General features: G+C 41.3%; 1 protein-coding gene across 2 annotated transcripts; it reads right to left on the reverse strand.

The window, feature by feature from the left end:
* Positions 1-6: 6 nt before the first annotated feature.
* UPB1 (beta-ureidopropionase 1) lies at positions 7-13,359 on the reverse strand. 2 transcript variants are annotated; one of them, XM_039725872.1, is made up of 10 exons: positions 13,198-13,359; positions 12,435-12,606; positions 10,935-11,022; positions 10,171-10,265; positions 9,754-9,915; positions 6,666-6,835; positions 5,920-6,001; positions 5,057-5,099; positions 4,165-4,319; positions 7-1,143 (listed from the first exon to the last, which is right to left on the reverse strand). In XM_039725872.1, the coding sequence occupies exons 1-10, from the start codon at positions 13,296-13,298 to the stop codon at positions 1,060-1,062; spliced, it is 1,152 nt and encodes a 383-aa protein (XP_039581806.1). In that variant the 5' UTR covers positions 13,299-13,359; the 3' UTR covers positions 7-1,059. The 2 variants fall into 2 exon arrangements, with proteins under 2 accessions (XP_039581806.1, XP_039581807.1); XM_039725873.1 differs by lacking the exon at positions 13,198-13,359 and adding an exon at positions 12,914-12,990.
* Positions 13,360-20,626: the final 7,267 nt, after the last annotated feature.

The following is a 20,626-nucleotide window of genomic DNA, read 5'->3' on the forward strand; positions in this document are numbered from 1 at the left end:
ACATAATGTAGTAAGTGCATTTATTAACATTTTATTAGAAAAAATGTTTTTGAAAATCTGATATAGTAATTTGGAAAAACAAAAAACAAGAGTTCAAACATTTATTACTATCATTAGCTATAAATTCATAGTTGCTGGGCTGTAAAATGTATTCAGTGTGCATTGCCTGAACACCCATTGCCATCACCCAAATCACATGAAGTAAAATTTCAGAACACAGTATTACCTAAGAACAGCAAATGTATCATTACTACCTTTATCCCACAGCTGGTTTGTGTACTCTGCAGCCACCACACATCCTACTGGAGTGCAGCCCCAGGGAAGGAACCTTCCTTACCCATCCTGAGCTTTCTGCTCACAGTGAAAAGCATGCAGCTGCCCCAGCCTTGCCTGTGCATTGGCCAGGGTCTCTATTTCTGCTTCCCTTCAGGACACTGAGCTTCAGAAGACACCAAAGCATCTCTCTGAGCACAACTTCTGCACCTTGAAGGGGCCTAGCAAAGACACTGCTCCAGCTGTGGCTGTGTGAAAGGCAACAGAAGCAAAGCAGTCCTGCTTTACAGCACCCACAGATCTTCACACTGCTGGGGTGTCTGGTACATTACTCAGCCATAACAGAACTGCATCAAGCAGTCTGTAAGCAGAAAAAGCAAACCAAACCCAGATGAAAATAATTTCTGCCTCATCTCCCTAAATTATTTGGGAGAGGGTAAAAACCAGAAAGCAGAAACAGATGTACAATGCAAAGGTTACATAAAAATTTTCATGTCCTCTAAACTCATCCCATCAACTCTATCACAGTACACATGTATATCTACTCTAGAAAAACACTGGACGTATTTCTAGCAAGGAACAACTTCAGACTCATTAGTGTAAATGACAAACACTTCAGAAGCCATTTTCAATTATTATATGTAACACAGTTCTGACTCCTATTATTTAAAACTGAAATTACACTGACAACATTAAAACAGCAACTTGTGATTCACATTAAAGCTATAACCCAACAGTAACTTTGAATTTGTCTTGCAACATTTCAGTGTAATGAGATGCTCTCTCTTACTCTTTGATGATATTGGGTATAAAGAAAGGCTGGATTGCTTCAGCAAGCTTTTCTGCATACATTTCATATCTACCAGTCATCTGGAAAAGAAAAATCAAAGCTTCAGTTCTTTCAAGTAAGCTACAAAAGTACTTCAGTAGAAAATATTTATACCCACTGGTTGCTTTTTTCTATGACAATATATGATTTAATTGTCCCAAACATCAAAACCATAATGCCCTCAAGATCTTCAGTGCCTTAGCACAACTTTTTTTTATAAAAACTTTTTTTTATGAAAGAACTCGTATTATGTTGCCTAGGACTGCATTTCTATCCAAAGAAGAAGCATAGTTCCACCCTGAAAAGTCCATCTTTTAAATGCACACCTTCCTGTTTCACAGCTCTCCTTCAGTGACAGTCATGTCCACTAACTTACTATTTATTATAGCTATTGTGGATGCCTAGAAGTTAAATGTGAAAGGGGGACTTCCTTTCTTATGCATCAGCCATTTTTAAGTTATGTCAATGAAGGCAGAGCAGTGCCTCTGTAATGAGTCATGTCCTTCATGTCATGTCCCTGACAAGCAGAGAACCCTGCAGCCAGCAGTAAGTTTGCACATAACACTGACAGTGTGGGGTTACTCTTACTTCACCCATTACTAATACAAAATATCAGTGGTTTGGGCAACAGAGCAAGTGCTGGAAGTGCTGCAATACAGCACCTGATGTAGTGCAATCATCCTCTTCTGAGTGCACAACCCACAACACTGGCTCTGGGAGGGGAAAACTACATCTTCATTTAATTTGTTTAACTCCTTTGCTACTCTAAGTTTAGCAATGACATTCTACTGAATGTCCCTTTCAGGCATCACTGGGTGCAAACTGCAGATACCAGAGCAGGTTAAATAGGTCCCTGCTTGCTGTTAAAGGTTTTCTGCAGTGGGTGAGAAAACCTGTGACCACTCTTCCTCATTCCCCTCAGCAAGAACTGCCTCTGTCTTGGCCACAGCTGAGGGGAAAAGGAAACAGCTCTCCCCTGTCACATAAACAAAACCACAGCTGTGCTTAAGTGCCAAAACCCAACAACAGCACTACACATGAACATGAAATAAAGGTGCTGAAAGCACAGGAGTTGAAAATACACAATTCTACACAAATCAGCCGAAGGGCAGTGTTTTGCTTTTACTGTTTGTTTTTCCTAATCAATACAATTGCTTTTGTTCAGATACCCCTGCTAGGCTGGCAGAAGCAATGCTCCCTGTGCTTCCTGACACACCAAGCCTCTACTCTGCAGTAAGGGCCTCAGACTCTCATGGCAAAGCAAAACCAAATGCATGCCTGGCTTAAAAAGCTAAGAATCTTTCTGCACAACTTAATTCTATTATGGCAACAACCACATGCCTACCACAGGCATCTGTAAAATAACAAATGCAATTCTGTTCCAGAAGATGACCTGAAATTACTTCTTGGTTTTAGTCCCTATGTATGGATTAGCAATATTAAAAGAAATTGAGCTGTAGATAAGAAATTACTATTTTTTAAATTAGAAAGCTTATTCAGCATTTCAAATCACAGAGACTTTTCAATCCCCATGTATGGATTAGCAATATTAGCAAAGAAATTGAGCTGTAGATAAGAAATTACTATTTTTTTAAATTAGAAAGCTTATTCAGCATTTCAATTCACAGAGACTTTTCATTTTTATGTTAAACTGACATCAAAATACATTAGATATTGCATCATACTGTAATGCACAACAGGCAAACAAAGCAGCTCTGTAAAATAAACGTCTGCTTGCAGTAGCATGATGTTCAAAAACTGAACTCCTTGCAAATGATTACTTATTTTAAATACCAGGTGACCACTGAAGAACCTAATAAAATAAACGCCTGCTTGCAGCAGCATGATGTTCAAAAACTGACACTCCTTGCAAATGATTACTTATTTTAAATACTAGGTGATCACTGAGGAACCTACATATATTGTACAGCTGCTAGCCAGGTGTTCTGGTCTATTTTGGTAGGATTCAAATCATGCTGATCTTAAGAGTGACTAGGAAAAACTTCTAGTCTTTAGCAGTACTGAGAACTGGAACAAAAGATCTGTCTCCACAGAAGAAAAAAGATGTTTTCTTCATCAACAAAGCCTATTTCCAGAGTTGCCCCTTTTTTTGGTTTTTTGTTCCAACAGGATCTTTGTGTGGTCCGTTGTAAACTTGGTCAGAATAAAAAAGGAGAGTCATTTGTTTAAAAAAAAATCTGGTTTCTCCACTGAATCAGTACATAACATAGCACCCCACACAGTTTGTACTGGCACAACTGAAGGGTTAGCAAGCTGCTGGGCTGAAGCAGCCATTTCTTCAACCAGCACTGCTGCTGGACAAATTAAATCCAATTATGCCCTCTGGAAAGATGAACCAAATTAGCTTTACCTCAGAATACAACAAAAAAATAGTAATAAATAAGGTTTGTTAAAGCCATATGGAGTGGCTTGCAGCTATCTTAATCTGATTTAGATAAATTCAAAAGTGTGTTAAGATGCTTTAGAGATTAATATATACAGTACATAGTTCTTTCTCTGTAGTTTCAACATTTCAAATTCAGAAAGTTAATGTTGCAAGAATTTTGCCTTCAGAAAGTCCTTAAGTTTGTGGATTTGGGTTTTCACTAAATTTCACCAATCCTGACAATTAAGGCCTTTAAGAATATGCAATAATACCATGTTAGATCCAATGAGTCTGGCTCAGCTCAGCAATAAATGGCTACATTCACTGCACAAGGAAAGCAAAACTCTTCCCCAGCAATCATCCTCAGAGCTGCTGGCAATCCACATTAAGGTCCCGAGGCTAGGGTTTTCATCTGAAAGCTACTGGCCTAGTTTCCCTGAATTCTATTGCTTTTCCAAATCTATTTAAGCTTTTGGCCTTCATAATCCTGTTAAATTTCTTCAACAATTTAAGCTCTGAACTGCTAAAAAAAAAAAAAAAAGGAAAAAAGGCTGCCTTTTAACTATTGTAACATCATAGAATCATTATCAAACCTTGTTTGTTCTAACACTGTATTTCCTTTAAGTCCTACAAAGGAATATAGTCCTATAAAGACTATAGTCCTATAGTTCCTTACCTTAAAATTCCACTTGTCACTGACTTGCCTGCAGAGGTTCAGGTCCATCTCTGCCACCAGCAGCCCGTCCTGAGTGCGAGACAGCCCCGGGGTCCTGCTGCCGTCCGGCGCGGCCACGTAACTCGAGCCGTAGAAATGGCCCAGCTCGTGGTGTGCTTGGAGAGATTTTAAAAATCTATTTGCAAATCAGCTGCAAATAGGTTTGTAACTTAACATGCAGTGTCCCACAAAACCTGACTCCATTTCTTGGGGACTCACTGTGCTTTAGGCAAGATAATAATCTTGAGGAGTCACAGCGTGATCCTAAAATAACTTTGCAGTTTTGGGCAGTTATAATTTTCATGCAGAGTACACCATCAAATTATCAGGAAAATCTCCCTGCATTGCCTTTCAAATAATGTACCATTATGCTTTTCCATTATTAAGTCTCTGGACTAAAGGCTTTGCTTTCATGGCTTTTTACTTTGCATTTAAATGAATTCTAATTGTCAAATCATACATTTTCAAAACAGCTGACAGAGATACACCCATTCTATTTTCAATAAAAAGTCAAAGGTGAAAACACTGGGATTTGAGGCACCAGAAAAGATGTTATTTCATATTGCACAACTCTTGAGTTGTGCCAAAAATCAATCACATTTGTTGTACTACTAAGCCATGGATCCCACTGACCTTTCTCATGCAGCTGCTAAAAACACTTAGCTCCAAAACTGGCTAAAAAAGGCTCAGGCACACTCTGGATGGAGCCACAAGCAGACACAGTTTTTACAGCACAAATTACTGTGTTTCAACACATAAGTACATACAAGAAAATCTCATACTCCTCATTGATAATCCTTTTTAACTTCCAGCCAATCTGGGAACTGGTACTGAATGTGATTTCTGAACTTACCTTTTCCACCATCTCCAGAAGTGAAGGCGTTCTTGTAGTATTCCTGTGAAACAAGAGGAATCCATAGGTGGCAGTATAATTCTGTTTCATTCAAGAAATCCTTGCTAGTCTATCATGTTTTGGGAGTTTATATAAATCTACAAATATTTTTTTCTGGCACACGATCAGCACTGTCTAAAGGGAGTCATCAGAGAGGCCTAGTTGCTGTGATGGATAGCATAGAACACAAGGTCTTTTTGTATCACTGCCTGTTGTTCATACACTTTAGGGAACATGCCTTGTATCCATTTCACAAGTTTAAAGAGGCAAAAGAGGAGTTATTTAACCAAACATATCTTTTCAGATCACAAAAAAAGGCAAACATATTCACATAGCAAAAAGGAAAATTCTGGATTTTTGCAGGGAATCTAATTTTAAAAATATACACATAGTGTAATTGAACTAGTCTAAAGGTAAGAATGACTTAATTAATGCATTATTAAATTTCATTATAGAATTTTACAGGCCAGAAAGAGAAAGTATCTCTACAACAGCCACAAGTTGTGTACCACTGACTTAAGGATATATTAATTTTTCAATCATTTTGGCTAAAAGAATACTGATTTCACCAGAGAAACTGGGAGAGTTACCAAAAGGGTGGGTGCCGATTACAAAGATTCAATTCAAGAACAGGAAACAGCTGCAACCAAAAAGCAGGCTGCCAGCAACAGAGGCAGTTCTCAATCTCTTCATCACTGTCCATCTTCAAATCACATCATAAAGCCCAATACCGTGGTTACCCAGCAGGGGAACCCCTGCTGCCTGGAGCACACCCGTGCTCCCAGCCTGAATGAAGGGAGGAGTGAAGCCAGGAGGATACGAACCGTTCCGACTCTGTTGATGGGACACGTGAAGCAGTGATTGGCTATGGCAGCGTTTCTGGCTTCGATCGGCCACAGCGCCTCGCTGCAACACAGAGGAGCAGGTGCTCATTAACTGCACACTTCACAGATCAATCTGGACTCTCACTGGCTCACACTGAACGTCTTCTGTCCAAGAAGCCACAGTTAGCTTTTAAGAAATCAAGTCAGTTGGGTGCAATTAATGTTAATGTGCAGAAGATTAATCTCAAGGGACAGTTCACACTGGTCCAGTCTGGTTCAAGAGGCCTGATAATCATAAAATTGCCAACAGTTTAAAAGAAATTCCAAGAAAAGCTGAAAATTATCTCAGCTTGGATCTGAAAACTGCAATTTCATACCACACTCCTTAGGTGGAAAATGGAAGCTGGTAAAATAAGCCTGAATATGACCACTACCAATTGTATAGCAAAAATATGACATAAAAATCTAAACAAACTCTCAGTTTTCAGAGCACCAGCTAGATGCTGGTGAATGCTGTCTCAAAGACAGGAGACCTGCTGATGTACAGTAAAGTTCTCAAAGAGAATCAGTTACTGGGAGGAGACTGAGAGCCCAAAATTCCTGGTGGAGGAGAATGCAGGCTCCTTTTTGAAGACAAAACAATGAGACTACAAGACCTCAGCAAGGTGCCTTTAAGGCCCCAGTGAGGGGCTCAGAGGTTCAGTTAACCCAGAAAGGAGCAATGGCACAGATCATTTGTATTTTACCTGAGAGCCCCTATAGTGGCTGAAGGGTTGAAGATGATCTCTGCTCCATTCATGCTATACATCAGCCAGTTCAGAGGGTGGTGGCGCCCGTAGCAGATGTTCACAGCAATTGTCCCAAACTGTGTCTGAAACACTGGGTGTCCTGTATTTCCTTCCATATAGTAAGTAGACTACAAACAAACAAAAGAAAAAAAACAAAGGAAAAAGTCCAACCAACGAACAAAACCCACAAAGGTAGACTTCTTAAAGAAGTGCAAAGAATTACCTCCAAGTAAAAAAGCTTTTTAATCTGTAGATGGAAGGCTGAGGATAATATGATGAGATTTACAAAATCACTTAGGCAGTAGAAAAGATGAATACAGAAATGCCAAGGCAGCAGCAGGAGTGTGTATTCACTGAAATTACACTTATACCTTTCCTTGCTTTCAAGCAGAGGAACTTTTTTTATGCAGCAGGCAGTGCACTTCCAAAATGTGCTGCTGTCTGAAAGTACCATCCCCAGGTTCACACAGGGACAAAGACAGTGATAAAGGCCCACAGATAAGAGACAAGACATGCCACCCAGCATTCCTTACACAATACTGAGGATCCCAAGGCAGCACAGAAGTTGCAGTGGCCAGGCTGATTCCTGACAGCATTGTTTGGTGCTGATCTGAGACAGAAGAGCAAGGGACACAATCCACCACCCTGACCCAACAGGACATGTCTCTCATCACAGAAGGAAGGTGTGCTGTAAAGCAGGCTCCCCTTTGCTGAAATTATCTGTTCTTTGTAACCACCACTGCCATTGGTGCTAAAGCAAGCAGGAACAGCTGGGGAACAAACCTGGGCCTCCTGTAAGTGTGGGCCAATGGCATGACAGATACAGGAGGTCACCTTCTGAAACCAAGGGCTACAGGCTCGTATGTCCAGTAAAATAATCATCTCATGTTTCTTATTTATTATCAGTTCTCATGAAATTGCACAGTCCCTTGGGCAGTGATTTGATCTCCTTTCATGTCTGTAGACAGCAGACCACATGGTGGGTGCTCACACAAGTCTTTTTCAAAACAATTCTGCTGAATGAATATATTTCCATTTTTTCTCCCATTCTCAGTTTCTCTTCTTACAACAGCAGAAGAAAAACAAGAATGCTGTTGCTTCAGGGAATTCATCAGTTCCTATTTCTTTATTTCACACCAGAGGTTCACAATCCTCTCCACAGCAATAAACTGTGATGTCTCAAGAAGGATTGATTTTTGTTTATAAGGCCTCCCACACTTGGCTGAGGAGGCCACAGACCAACCTCTCTGCCCTTTCCATTTAGTTCTTACTGATTCAATGGGCACAATTTTAACAAGGCTCCTTTCCCATCTGCCCTACGGAGACAACCCACAAGAAATAATTTCAAATTTGATATTTCCTTGAGGTTTAACTTTGTTGATAAAGAAAACAACATTAAAGTAACACAGATGAATATAATCCTTTCCTGTAGCCTGGGTGGTTTCTGAAGTTGCTTTATCAGAATTGCTCAGCTCACAAGAGGGGACTCAATGCTTTGCTAACAAAGCCAGCTGAAGACAGTGCTGTCTTGGGTAAGCACCACATTATTCTGTAACAAGTAGATATAAGAAGAAGTGCCAGATCATTATAGTGTATCTAGAAGCTATAAACAAGTATTTTTGTAGTAATTCTGGCATATAGGATTCTAAGAACTAATTTCTTTTAGCAACTATGCAAAACTCTTGGTGAAACTCTATTTATACTTCACATGAGAAAGTAAAAATTCTTTCTTTTTTTAGGTGTCTCTCATTACAGTTTCATAGCTGGAAACAATGAGTTTCTTGGCATCTGTTGATTCTCCACTACACACTGTAAGGAAAACTGAAAGACATCATATTTTAGCACAAGCAACAGGAATTTATTTTTTGTTGGATTATATAAAGAACAAATAAAAATGTGGAAAGTAACCAACAGATTATTAGTTACTACTTTTGCTAGCTAGAGGACAGACCGGATAAAATAATATTAAATATCAGAATAAGTGTTAAAAATATAAGGTAAGACTGGTGACTGACAGACTGTGCCAGAAATTCACTGAGTAGAACTCTATTAACAGCCTCCTCTGGAGAAACTCAAACCAGCCTGATCAGGACTGGGAGCAAGGTCAAAACTTCCAGAGCTCTTTGAACACAAAGTTTTGAGACCCAAAAGAACTTTTTGCATTAATAAAAAAGCACTTTAGGATCTGAAGCCTCAGTTTGATGACTGGAGCAAAAGGGAACAAAAGCAACTGCAGGTATACAGCAGCCTCCAGTGCTTAGCAGAAGTGCCTCTGTTAATTACTCTCTTTAGCTGACAAGGAGAGATTTAGTTAGGTAAGACAATGTATTTTTAGACTTCAGTTAATTTTTAATCCTGATCTTTCTGCTTGTGATAATTCTTTGGATGGATAAACACGTTTCAGATCTACCAGGCATTGCCTTTACTGCCAGTTCAGTTTCTGATTCTGGAGGATGGCCCAAAACCTGCTGGGGGCTTCAGCTGCAATAATGCCATTAGTAAACAGAAGATGCCATAAAGCAGCTATTCAGTCAGAGGCACAATGAATTAAGGGATTCTGCTCGAATAAGCACAAGCAAAAGAACTGTCATTTCCAAGACAACCTCACAGAGAAACAGAGAAAGGCTGTAAGTAACGTTCATGCTCAAACCATGAAACAATTGCCCTGCAAATTAAACTAAGTTCAACGTGCACACATGACAAAACTACCCAAGCCAATCATGCACAACAAACATAACACAGCTGTAACTTAAACAATTCTTTTAAAGGATACTTGATACTTTTGAAGTTTCACTGGGCCAAGGAAGAGCACCTAACAGGATTCAATGTTATTCTTCCTTTAAGACTCATCACTCTCTTAAAAAATATTTCTTTTTGATAAATTAACTATCACTTCATCTCAGTAAAACTGATTCAACAGTAAGTGAACCACATTTTCTAGAAACACATTGCATTTCCTGCCACTGTGACTCTGACACAGCACATGCTGGCACAAACAAGAGCTGCAAGGCAAGACTAACTTGATTGTCACAATATTGCACCTTACCTCATTGAAATCTCCAACCCTTGGAATGTGATTTTTCCTACTTTTGCCAAGGAGTGCTCCAGAATTAGAAATGACCACTGCAGTATTCCACAGAACTCCACCATGCAGCTCATCCCGCTCCAGGATTGGAGACACCACCACCATATTGTACTTCTTTGCAAGCTGCACAAATGAACACAATTCCTCTATGAGACACCAGCCTGCAGTACCCCAGAATGACAGACACCACAGCCAGCTGAAAACAGTTAATTTAAAAAAAAAAGGTAAAACAGCATTACATGTTAACTAGAAATGTTAAATAACACAGGTACGAGTCAGAAATACAGCAAATTCTGCCTGCCAGTTCACTGGCATATTGTCTTTTCCTTCAAATGATGTCAGTTGGTCTTTTTTTTGCTTGCTTGCTTAGTTTTTTACCTCTTGACAGAATTTTGTTGTTGGCCCATCCTCTGCTGACTCAGCAAATTCAGTCCAAGGAAGTTTCTCTCTTGTACAAAAAGCAAAGGGCATGGCTGGAAAACACCAAACCAAGGCAAAATGTACAAAAAATGTTCATGTCACTCAAAAAATACATATTTGCATCAATACAGATAAAAAAATAAAACTGTGAAGAATGATTGAACTGTTTTCCTTGTTTAAAGGCAAAAGCTATTTAAAAATATTTTTAGCCAGGGCAAGGAGATTTGAACTCACACAGGCCAAACCAGAAGAGAATGGATGCAAGTAGTGAAGTCTCAGCAGGGATAAAAAGACAATATACCCCAGTCACTGGTGTACACTGTGAACAACCTGTTTTCACAAACATTGCATGGGCCTTCACTTGCCCACGAAAGTCAAGGGTTTTGTTTCAATTAAGCCTCAAACATCCCATGTTAATTAAAAATTTTAATACCTGTCTAGGAAAAAACCCCAAAGTTTTAGGGGAAAAAATGAGGAAAAGATCATAAAGAATGCCATGAAGGAGCTCCAAATATCATATGGCAGTCTCCAATACAACAGACCCCTCACATCTCTTCCACACAGTTCTGCTACCTCAGACTCTGGTTTTCCCTTTAGGAAGCAAATCACTGAAGTCAATTGTTGTATCTTGGAAGATTTCTACTGTTCTCTTCCAGAACACCTGTTAAAACAGAGGGCACTGGACATCTGACAGCCCAGAGGGAAGCACAGCAGATACTCACTCCAAGCCTCCTGGAAACACACGATGTTGACCCCACACATCGCAGCCACTCCCACCATCTCCTCGATGCGTCTGTGCAGGGCAGCCACCTGATGGTGACAAATGTCACACGGTTAAAACGCCACACGGTCGGGCTCACCTCTGTGTCAGCTGCCTGGTCTTACACCCTTTGCTCACACTGACTTTGTCTGGGTCTGCACTCAGTGCCGTTGCCTTCAGGGGGAGTAACTCGAGGTATCATTCCTGAACACTGATAATAAAGTCAGATATAGATTTTTAAAAGCATTTAGATGCTGAAAATAGAGAAAGAATTCCAATGGGATTCTAATTCCATGGTTGCAACATTTATATAGCTGGAAACTCACTGCTGCCTGACTTGCAAAAAGATGAAAATCTAAACAGGATCAACAAAAACTACATTGTAAACAAGCTACAGGATGTTAAGCCCTCTATCCTAAGAGCTAAGTAATTATTACCAAGAAAAATAATCAAAATATTTATTAATTCATTTTCTAGAGTATTCTACTTAAGGTGTAGTACTTTGCATTGCTACTTTCAGGTTTCAAAAAAAAAAAAAAAGAGTAAAGACAAGACTGCAGTGACCTATGAAATCAAAAATTGTATATTGATTTACAGAATCAGTTAACTAGTTATTCATGAAGTAAAATCATTAATATAGCTGGTACTTTATTCAACAGCTGTTAGAAAGAATCCACAAACTTGAATTAATGACTTGCATCTGTGATAGCTAATCTTTCCAAAACAAACTACTTCAGAAATGTTCTGTCCTGTTACTGTACAAAACTACTACTCCAGGAGATTTTATAAATGCAGTATTTCTTTCCCTTTTTTAAAGCTACTCTCAGGAGACTATTTCTATACATATTTGTCACTTGAGTGCTGCTGTGTCCAAGATGTTCAGAGATGATGGTTTCAGAATAATTAATGTTGGAATAGACCTATAAGATCATCAACCAAGTCCAGCCATTAACCCAGCACTGCCAAGTCACCACTAAACCATGTTATCTTGTAATAAGATTTCACTCACTGCTGTACAAAGAATGATGAACACGGCTTTATTAATCTGTTTCCTCTAATGGATTTTCCTGTAATGGAACATTTCTCAATTAAAACAAGAACTGCACCTGTGGTTTCCACTGGTTGCCATCCCTTTTGATTTTGTGTAAATGATTTTGTGTTTCATCTTAGAGGCAAAGGATTTTCATGTATAAAAAGAGCTACTAAATATTTAGCTTTGGAAAAACTGTGAGCAGGTTGGGCGTGCTAGGTAAACACAATAGATGTTTCTGAGAAATAATGAAACTAAATGTGTCACTCAAATTTCTTACAGGATGCTCTACTGCAGTAGTGATGGGTCCTGTACTGCCAGACAATCATTACACATTTTGTGATACAGTTCCAAAAATCAACAACTGAACTGTGTCATGTCTCAATCCAGCAGAAGAGGAGACAGAAACAGCCCCAGTCCCAGTCTGTGTACCTGGACTGCCACTGCTGTGTCTGTGGGAAGAGGAATTTTATTCTGGATCAGTCCCACTCGAACAATACGTGGCCTTCTCAATTGCTCCGGAGCAGCTTCAAACCCATAGCCCTGCAGTTCAAAATCTCTCTCCTGAGCTGCTGACAGTGCAGCCGTTGGCAAATCAAGTTTTCTGGATTGAACAGGAAAACAAAGACATTTCAAGATGAGGTGTTCCCTTTTTCTGCTCTGAATGCCATGGACCGAGGGGATGACAATCCTGCCTAACCCTGCAGAGACACCCAATGCCCCACGTCCCATGTCACCCACCGGGCAAGGGACAGGCCGTGACCAGCTCCCGTGCTGATCCCACCGCTCACCCAGACACTAACACCTGGCTGCCGAAATCAAGGAGCACATCCACACAAACTTGCACCTGCCACACCTGGATTACAAACACTTTCCCCCTCCCATGTCTTTTCCTCAAGTTTAATCCCTACTTTTCAGGCTCCATCGCCCAGATATCACTATTCCCGTCATGTCTTCCATCCTTGTCCTTCATCTTCTCACACTGCCCTGGATCACCTCCAAAACACCCCATTCACCTCACTGCAGCACCGCAAGCCCTACTTTTCCTCCTTCCCCTGAGCCCAGCCCTGTCTTGCACACCCGCCCTCACACTGCCTCGTTCCCCTCACTCCCGGGCTGGGCATGCCCGCGGAGCCCGGCGAGAGGAGCGACGGAAACCCGCAGAGGCGGGGGCGAGCCCGTCCTGGTGGCGCACCTGGCCTCGCCCCCATAGAGGATCCGCTTGACCTCGGCGAGTTCCCCGGGCGGGATGTGCCGCTCCAGGCACGACTCCAGCGACTCCAGCTCTCCGGCCATGGCGGAGGGCGAGAGAGCGGAGGGCGAGAGAGCGCGGCCCCTCAGGCGCCCCCGGACCTTGCCCCGGGCGGCCCCGTCGGCCACGCCCCGCTCCCCTCACGGCACGGTGCCGGCGGTGCCCTCAGGGACGGGGCTGCGCCATGGCCGGGCTGTCCCCGCTCCGGGAGCGGGCCACAGAGGGGCACGGAGCGCTCAGGACTCGTAAATGCTCTCGGTGGAAAAGAACCACGAAGCCGGAGAGTCCGCAAAAAGTCACTTGGTGTGGGAATGTGTTGTGTTGGTCCCTGACCTGCTCTATGAACACACAGTAGAAAGAGAGAAAAAGGGGGGAAAAAGAGAGAAGGTGAGAAGGACAAGAGGAAAGAAAGAAAAAGAAGGAAAGAAAGGAGAGGTAAAGAGAGGAAAGGAAAAATATTACCAGCCCTGCTTCCATCCAATGGGATGTCGAGGGGATGGGGCCATTCCTGTCCCTTTGTCACTTCTGGAGCAACTCTAGTGCTTCATACATAGCTCATCTAAAAGCAGAACATCTTTAGGAGCTTTTTCTAGTGATACCTGCCCAACAAAAAGGTTGGAAATAAGTCATAAAAAGGCAGTGGTTCTCAGGGATATGTGTGTGTCCGTTGAAGTTGCAGTAAAACTGTGAACAGGAGCAAGTAATAATTAACTTTGAGTTTAACATGGATTTTGAGGCCCATTATAATTGGAAATCCATCCCCAAACCAGACTTAATGTCAGATAAAGGATTGAACCAATTAAGACCTTGATCTGGGACAAAATAAAAGTAATAATAGAGGCCATTTCCTCCTGCAGGTCCAAGGCAGACACCCTGTTCAGAGCAGTTTTTCCCACTGAACCACTGGCCATGCCTTCTGCTTCAAAACACACAGAAGTTCACAACATAGCAACCGGGTCTGAGTGGAACACGAAGTCCAGGGATGGCCACACTTCTCTAAATATACCCCGCTGAGTTTAAGCACTGCTTTATGTATCTGCTGGAGGATGTAACAACTTTCAGCACTTAGCATTTGCAGTTGTTAGGTATTTTGAGTTAAATATTAAGCCTTTTAGACGAAATTAAAAAAAGAATGTCAGGGAGAGAGTGTGTAATATTTAACTTTAAGCAGAAAGTGTCCAGGGGTAGTCTGGTTTCATCAAGGCAATTGGAGACATGTAATTCTTTTTCTCTAATCACCCTTTTTGACCAAAAAAGTTTCAGTGAAATTACTTTTCTTTCCCAAACATGTTTCTGAAGGGTGATAATAAGCAGTGACTGATACATACATTAGATTTTTCATCTGATGATCCTAATTTTCTTTAATGGGCAATTTTAAAGGTACCTATCTGTAAAATTTTGTTCTGTCCGTGGCTGGCAAATCTTTAAACATTGCAGGGAGGCAGATCAATGAAAAAGTCAGCTGACAATATAGGGGGAAATGAGGAGGCCAAGTAAGTTCATTTCCGTATCAGCATAGCCAGGATGTCAACAGATAAAGCATTTCTGGAGGATTCATAGAAACAAACAGAAGGGCCTGGGTTTCTCTGGGAACTGTTCAAGTTCTTTTCTGCCTGGACTGCAAATTAAAGGGAAAAACAGCAGGTCTATTTTGTATCCAGCTCCTGAAGAAGGTCACATAACTGAACTTTTCTCTTCAAGTTCTATTCTTAGTGTGAACTTTCACTGACTTCTCTATTGGTGCCTTGTTTATTTGTAATTTAGTAAATTGTACTACATGTAGGAAATGGACTTCATGGCAATAAAACTGAAGCCCCTGAAAAGAATACTTAGGAACAGTGGAGACCTGAAAAAACAGAACATTTCCTGTGCACCGTATCAACCATCCTGCAACAACGCAGTGAGGTCCAGACTGCTTGGATAGGAAATGACAAGCCTAGAATTGCTAATAATGATGAAAGGAGACCAGGCTATTCCATAGGGACTGTGTGTATATAAAGGTATAACTCCAGCCAACACAATAAACCTTCAAAGCACGAAATGTTGATGTTGAGCAGGAAAGTAACCTAATAAAGGAAGATGCCTTCCATATCCCAGACAAAGCATATTAGAGGGCTTGGATTTAAGTCTGAATGTTCTACCTCAGTCATTGCAATTATCTGTTAAGTAGGATGCTCGAATCCAGATCCCAGTCCTGATTCTACTTCTTCAAACCTCTGTATTTAAACTTCTCAGTTCTGCATTACCTGGACCAAGTAATGGTTTTGGGAAACAGCTGAAGCTTTTGGTATGAACCCAAACTGTAATAACTGATTTAGAGGAAAATATGTATTTTATGGAACAAAAGCACTTCAAAACGAGGGAAAATTCCTGCAAAACAGTTCTGAAGTGCACATGCTTTTCATCTCCATTGCCCTCAGTCAGGGTGGTCCATAAAGTCGAGAAGTCAAGACTACACAGTGCAATCTGAACAGAAACAGTTCTCGTGTGTTTCTGTGCTGAAACCCTGCATTTCACAGACTCATCACAGAGATAAACCTGGATAGTGCTGGTCCACAACTCTGTGCTGCAAGACTGTTCCCAAGAGTTCCTGTAAAACCCCACAATAGCACCCTGGCATTAGTCAGAAGCACCCTGGAGAATTAATTTAAGAGCCAAATATCTGGAGTTCAGGCTAAAATTGGGAAAGACCCAAGAAAAGATTTAAACAAACAAACAAAGTCTTTCTGCTGTAGCCCAAGATAGGAGGAAAGGCTGAACAGCATCACAAACCAGTGCTCACAGGGAGGATTAGAGGCAGCATTTCTGTCTGTCCTGTAGCAGTGTATGCACTCCCTCTGAAACACCCAGCTTCTTACAAACCCTGCTACTATCATCATATGAATCGTGTTTCTGACACTCTCGTTGCGTGTCAGTCCTTAAAATTGCTCACACACAGTTCCCCAGAGCAGCTAAATAAATTAATAACTCATGTCCCTAATCCAGTACCTGCCTCAGATATCCCAGTGTCATGCTGCCGGTTATTAACACCTCTCAAGGGATTTGGGTGGACACAGATGTGTCCTGCAAGGGCACATGGTGCTGGTGCTCTAAGCTTGCTTTTTTAATGCTGCCCTTTAAATGCCCTTTAATGCCCTTTGAAATTATCTTCTACAATGTCCTCTTCCAGTAGCCACAAAATGAAGTACTGAATTCTACTGCAGTCAGGTCTTTACATTGCTTCACCTCAAATACAAATTCCCTTGCTTCATGTGGAAATATAACACAATTATCTCGAGGCACACCTGATTCAAAACATTTCAAGTTTAAGAGACAGGCAGTGAAGGGAAATTAGCATAATAGAAGTGTAGGAGAGGAGAAGGTCTAAAATATAGTGGGAAGATAAAACACAAGCTTCAGGCTCCTTAATACACAGCTAAAAGAAGGGAGTTGGTAACCTTCCTGTCTCTCTGCTTTGGTTTAAGGGTGCTGTGGTGAAGGAAAACCAAAATTCTCTGTTTTAAAGTCACTCCTTTGTATCATGACCTCTTGCTAATAACACTTAACTCTGGTGGGGCTTTTGGGGTTTGGGTTTTTTGCAGACAAAGCTCTCTTCCTAATTCTACTTAAATCCTTACAAGCCCTGTTATCAGTTTTAGAAATGGGTCTGTATGTAAACTTAAGCCAAAGTGAAGTTGAGGATTTTGATATGGATGGAAAATTCCAGCCTGCATTGAGATTACCTGTCTCAGCTGTGAACTCTGCAACAGCCACAGGTACAATCACCTACAGAGCAGCAGAGCCAAATTACAAACCTCATGTTGGCTTTGCGTCCTCTGCTTTTGGCTCCCTGCTGTTCTGAAGGCTGGGTGAGGGGAAGTGGCTGAAAACTGAGGAAGTTTATTGTTGACAATACATTTTGTCTGCTCTCAGACATGCCTGGGACCAAAGCAGTCCCCAGGCAGCCCCAAATCCAGGCAGTGAAATCTAAGTTTTTAGCACTCTCCCCTCCCTCCCACAGGAAAAGCCCAGCTCACAGTTTTCGGAGTTAATATATCTTTGGAAGATCCCTTCTGTTGTTAGTGCTGTTGCTTTCTAGCTAGAAACATTTTCCTTGATTGCTTTGACTGAATCACACCTGAAAATGTATCCTTAAAGCAGAAGAGATTTGCAAATTGGCTACTTTGCCAATTAAAAACTTCATCTTCCCCCAGAATATGGCTGTCTCCCTGGTGCACAGGAAGTGCATTAAAGAAGTAATAAAGACTCATAAAATACATTTAGTGATCTAACATTTAAGAGCAGACTCTTGTTCATTACTGTAACTTTCTGCTAAATTACCACCAACGCGATTGCTCATGGGCTCAAAAGGTCAGTGTTATTTTTGCTGTCGAAATCATGGAGTCTGGGAAACAACTGTGTGTAAATTGCTGGTAAACTGGAACAAAGACAGAAGAGCAAAACACTGAACATATAAGAATGCAAGTAAACCAGCAGGAAAGGAGGGGAGGGGAAGAATCTCACGGACAGTTTATTAAAAGAACAAAAGAATAAAATCTGGCGCATTTGTTTTCCACGGGTTCAGGAAGCCCTGTTTTAAGCACCTACTATAAATAGTGTTCTAATCCTTCATCAAAGTGGGTAGTAGCCTATACCAAAATGAATGAATTTTAGGTATCATCTGGGAAGAGGAAGATGTCCCTCCCCTCACAGGAGAAAAAAGATCTTTTGTTTAAATCCTTGCAAAAATTAGGTATTTCAAAGTGTAAGAACTGGAGACATGAGGAAGGGTCTGGAACATGACATTTCTATACTGCCCTATTTCTGTCAAGAATATTGTTAGGTAATGGAATTAGCAAGCATCAAATTTGGAATTGAGTGATCTGATTTTGAGAAAGATGGGCTTGAATTTATCACAGGGCTAACTTCAAAATCCCCACGGAGTTCCCCTCTGAGTGGAAGCCCTATGTGAATTGTATGAACTTTGGAAAAGCTTTTGATAAGAGAGATCATATTGAAAGGAATGGGAGTTTGTTTGAAATTCAAAAAAGGACAATTTTCAGTCACTTAACCCTGCATAATGGATCTGATTGTAATGTAATCCCAAACAGCTACTACCTCAGAGCCATCCAAGTTACAACCAAATGCAGAATAAAGGAGCCTTACATTGCCCTTAAGAGCAAAAATGTAATTGAAAAATTATTTCATGCAAAATCCTGCAAATTGTTCCAGGTGAGCCCCCAAGACCCATTATCTTCTAGGTGAGAGCTTTGGTTAATAGCTTGGCCAGTGGCAAAGTGGCATTAAATGATTCAATACTCAGTTTTATGGTTTGGGGTTTGATGGTATTCAAAGCAACTCAACAAGAACCTTGAAGAAGTTTGTTTCCAGATTTGCCCACTGATCTGCACAACAAGTGGGTAACTTTTAGGATAGGCACTGAATATTTTTTGGGCAGGTCAAAACCTGCACACAGCAGTCAATAGAGTGCTACATTAATCTTTAGTTTCACACTTGACAGCACAGAAGGAACAGCAAGATCCACTACCAGTCAACACCTTGCTGTTCTGGGAAGGCACTCATGCTGAGATTGAGGAAATTGCAGTAAGGCTCTCTCTCACAGAGGATGAGACCCTTCCCACCACTAGAATTATTAGGGAAAATGTGTTAGATCTCTCATACAGAGAGATCTTTATCCTCTTCATAAAAGGACCTCCAGCACAGGTTACACAGGCTGGCCCAAAGACAGGACATTCTCTATATTAAAATACTTCCTCATTAGTCTCTCACCAAAGCCATTCAACTCTCAGCTCCCACTGACCAGAAGGAACTAGACCTGCAGAGTAATTTCAGTGGCAGGAAAGGGAAGAAAAACAGAAGCACCTGTGGGATCCATCTGCTGCACCTTGATGTGGGAGCACAGTTTTGTGCTAGGAAGTGGCAAAGGGGGTTCAACCCTTCAAATGAGTTTACCCAATGAGTTGATCCATACCCCTGACACCCAGACACAGTCTCTCAGGATTTCAGAGGTTTTATACACAGGGGCTGACACTGACACCCAGCCTGGAAACTTCTGCTTGAGAATAACCTGATCTGCTGTAGAATTTATTTCTGAGTAACATACTTTATTCCACAGTGAAAATACCTGTGATATTACTGAGAATACGGGGCACTAACCAGAGATAATATCTCACTTGGACTGCAGATTTCACTGCAACCCAAATCAGTTGTTTGGTGTAAACAAGCCCTTTTTTCAGAGAAGTGGGAGGACAACAAAACTTGCCATCTTTTAAGGACAGCTCATGGAAGGGAATCTGGGAGGCCTCAACGACACATTTATGTAGTGAAGGCCAGTATCTCTGGCTCACAGGAACATGTGAGATTGGGCAGACAGCTGCAGCTGCACTTGGCAGCAGGAACATAAGCTTGACACTCTAAATGGTGGTTATTGAACTGGTGTCTTCATGAACAGCCTAGATGCTGGCAAAAGGGCATGAGGAAGACAAAACAGAAGTTTAATTAACTTAACAGGAAAGGAAAAATCTCCTAGATAAAAGAAAAAGAGCCATTTCTGAGCCAAGTGTTTAAAGGGTTCTCAGACCTTCCCAGGCCAAAGAGTGTCTGTGTGTAATGCTGACTTCCTTCCAGCTCTGTCTGTGCCAGAAATAACTCGTCAATGGAGTATATCTTATTAGTGTACCTTTTATCAAAGCCATGCCTGCACAGGAAAGTTATACTTGCTGCTAGGACATTCTCTATATTAAAATACTTCCTCATTAGTCTCTCACCAAAGCCATTCAACTCTCAGCTCCCACTGACCAGAAGGAACTAGACCTGCAGCGTAATTTCAGTGGCAGGAAAGGGAAGAAAAACAGAAGCACCTGTGGGATCCATCACCTTGATGTGCGAGCACAGTTTTGTGCTAGGAAGTGGCAAAGGTTTTCAAATGAGTTTACCCAATGAGTTGATCCATACCCCTGACACCCAGACACAGTCTCTCAGGATTACAGGTTTTATACACAGGGGCTGACACTGACACCCAGCCTGGAAACTTCTGCTTGAGAATAACCCGATCTGCTGTAGAATTTATTTCTGAGTAACATACTTTATTCCACAGTGAAAATACCTGTGATATTACTGAGAATACGGGGCACTAACCAGAGATTACCAGTCAACACCTTGCTGTTCTGGGAAGGCACTCATGCTGAGATTGAGGAAATTGCAGTAAGGCTCTCTCTCACAGAGGATGAGACCCTTCCCACCACTAGAATTATTAGGGAAAATGTGTTAGATCTCTCATACAGAGAGATCTTTATCCTCTTCATAAAAGGACCTCCAGCACAGGTTACACAGGCTGGCCCAAAGACAGGACATTCTCTATATTAAAATACTT

This window comes from Passer montanus, unplaced genomic scaffold (genome assembly GCF_014805655.1).
Source record: "Passer montanus isolate IOZ18808 unplaced genomic scaffold, ASM1480565v1 scaffold57, whole genome shotgun sequence".
In the NCBI taxonomy this organism is placed as follows: domain Eukaryota; kingdom Metazoa; phylum Chordata; class Aves; order Passeriformes; family Passeridae; genus Passer; species Passer montanus.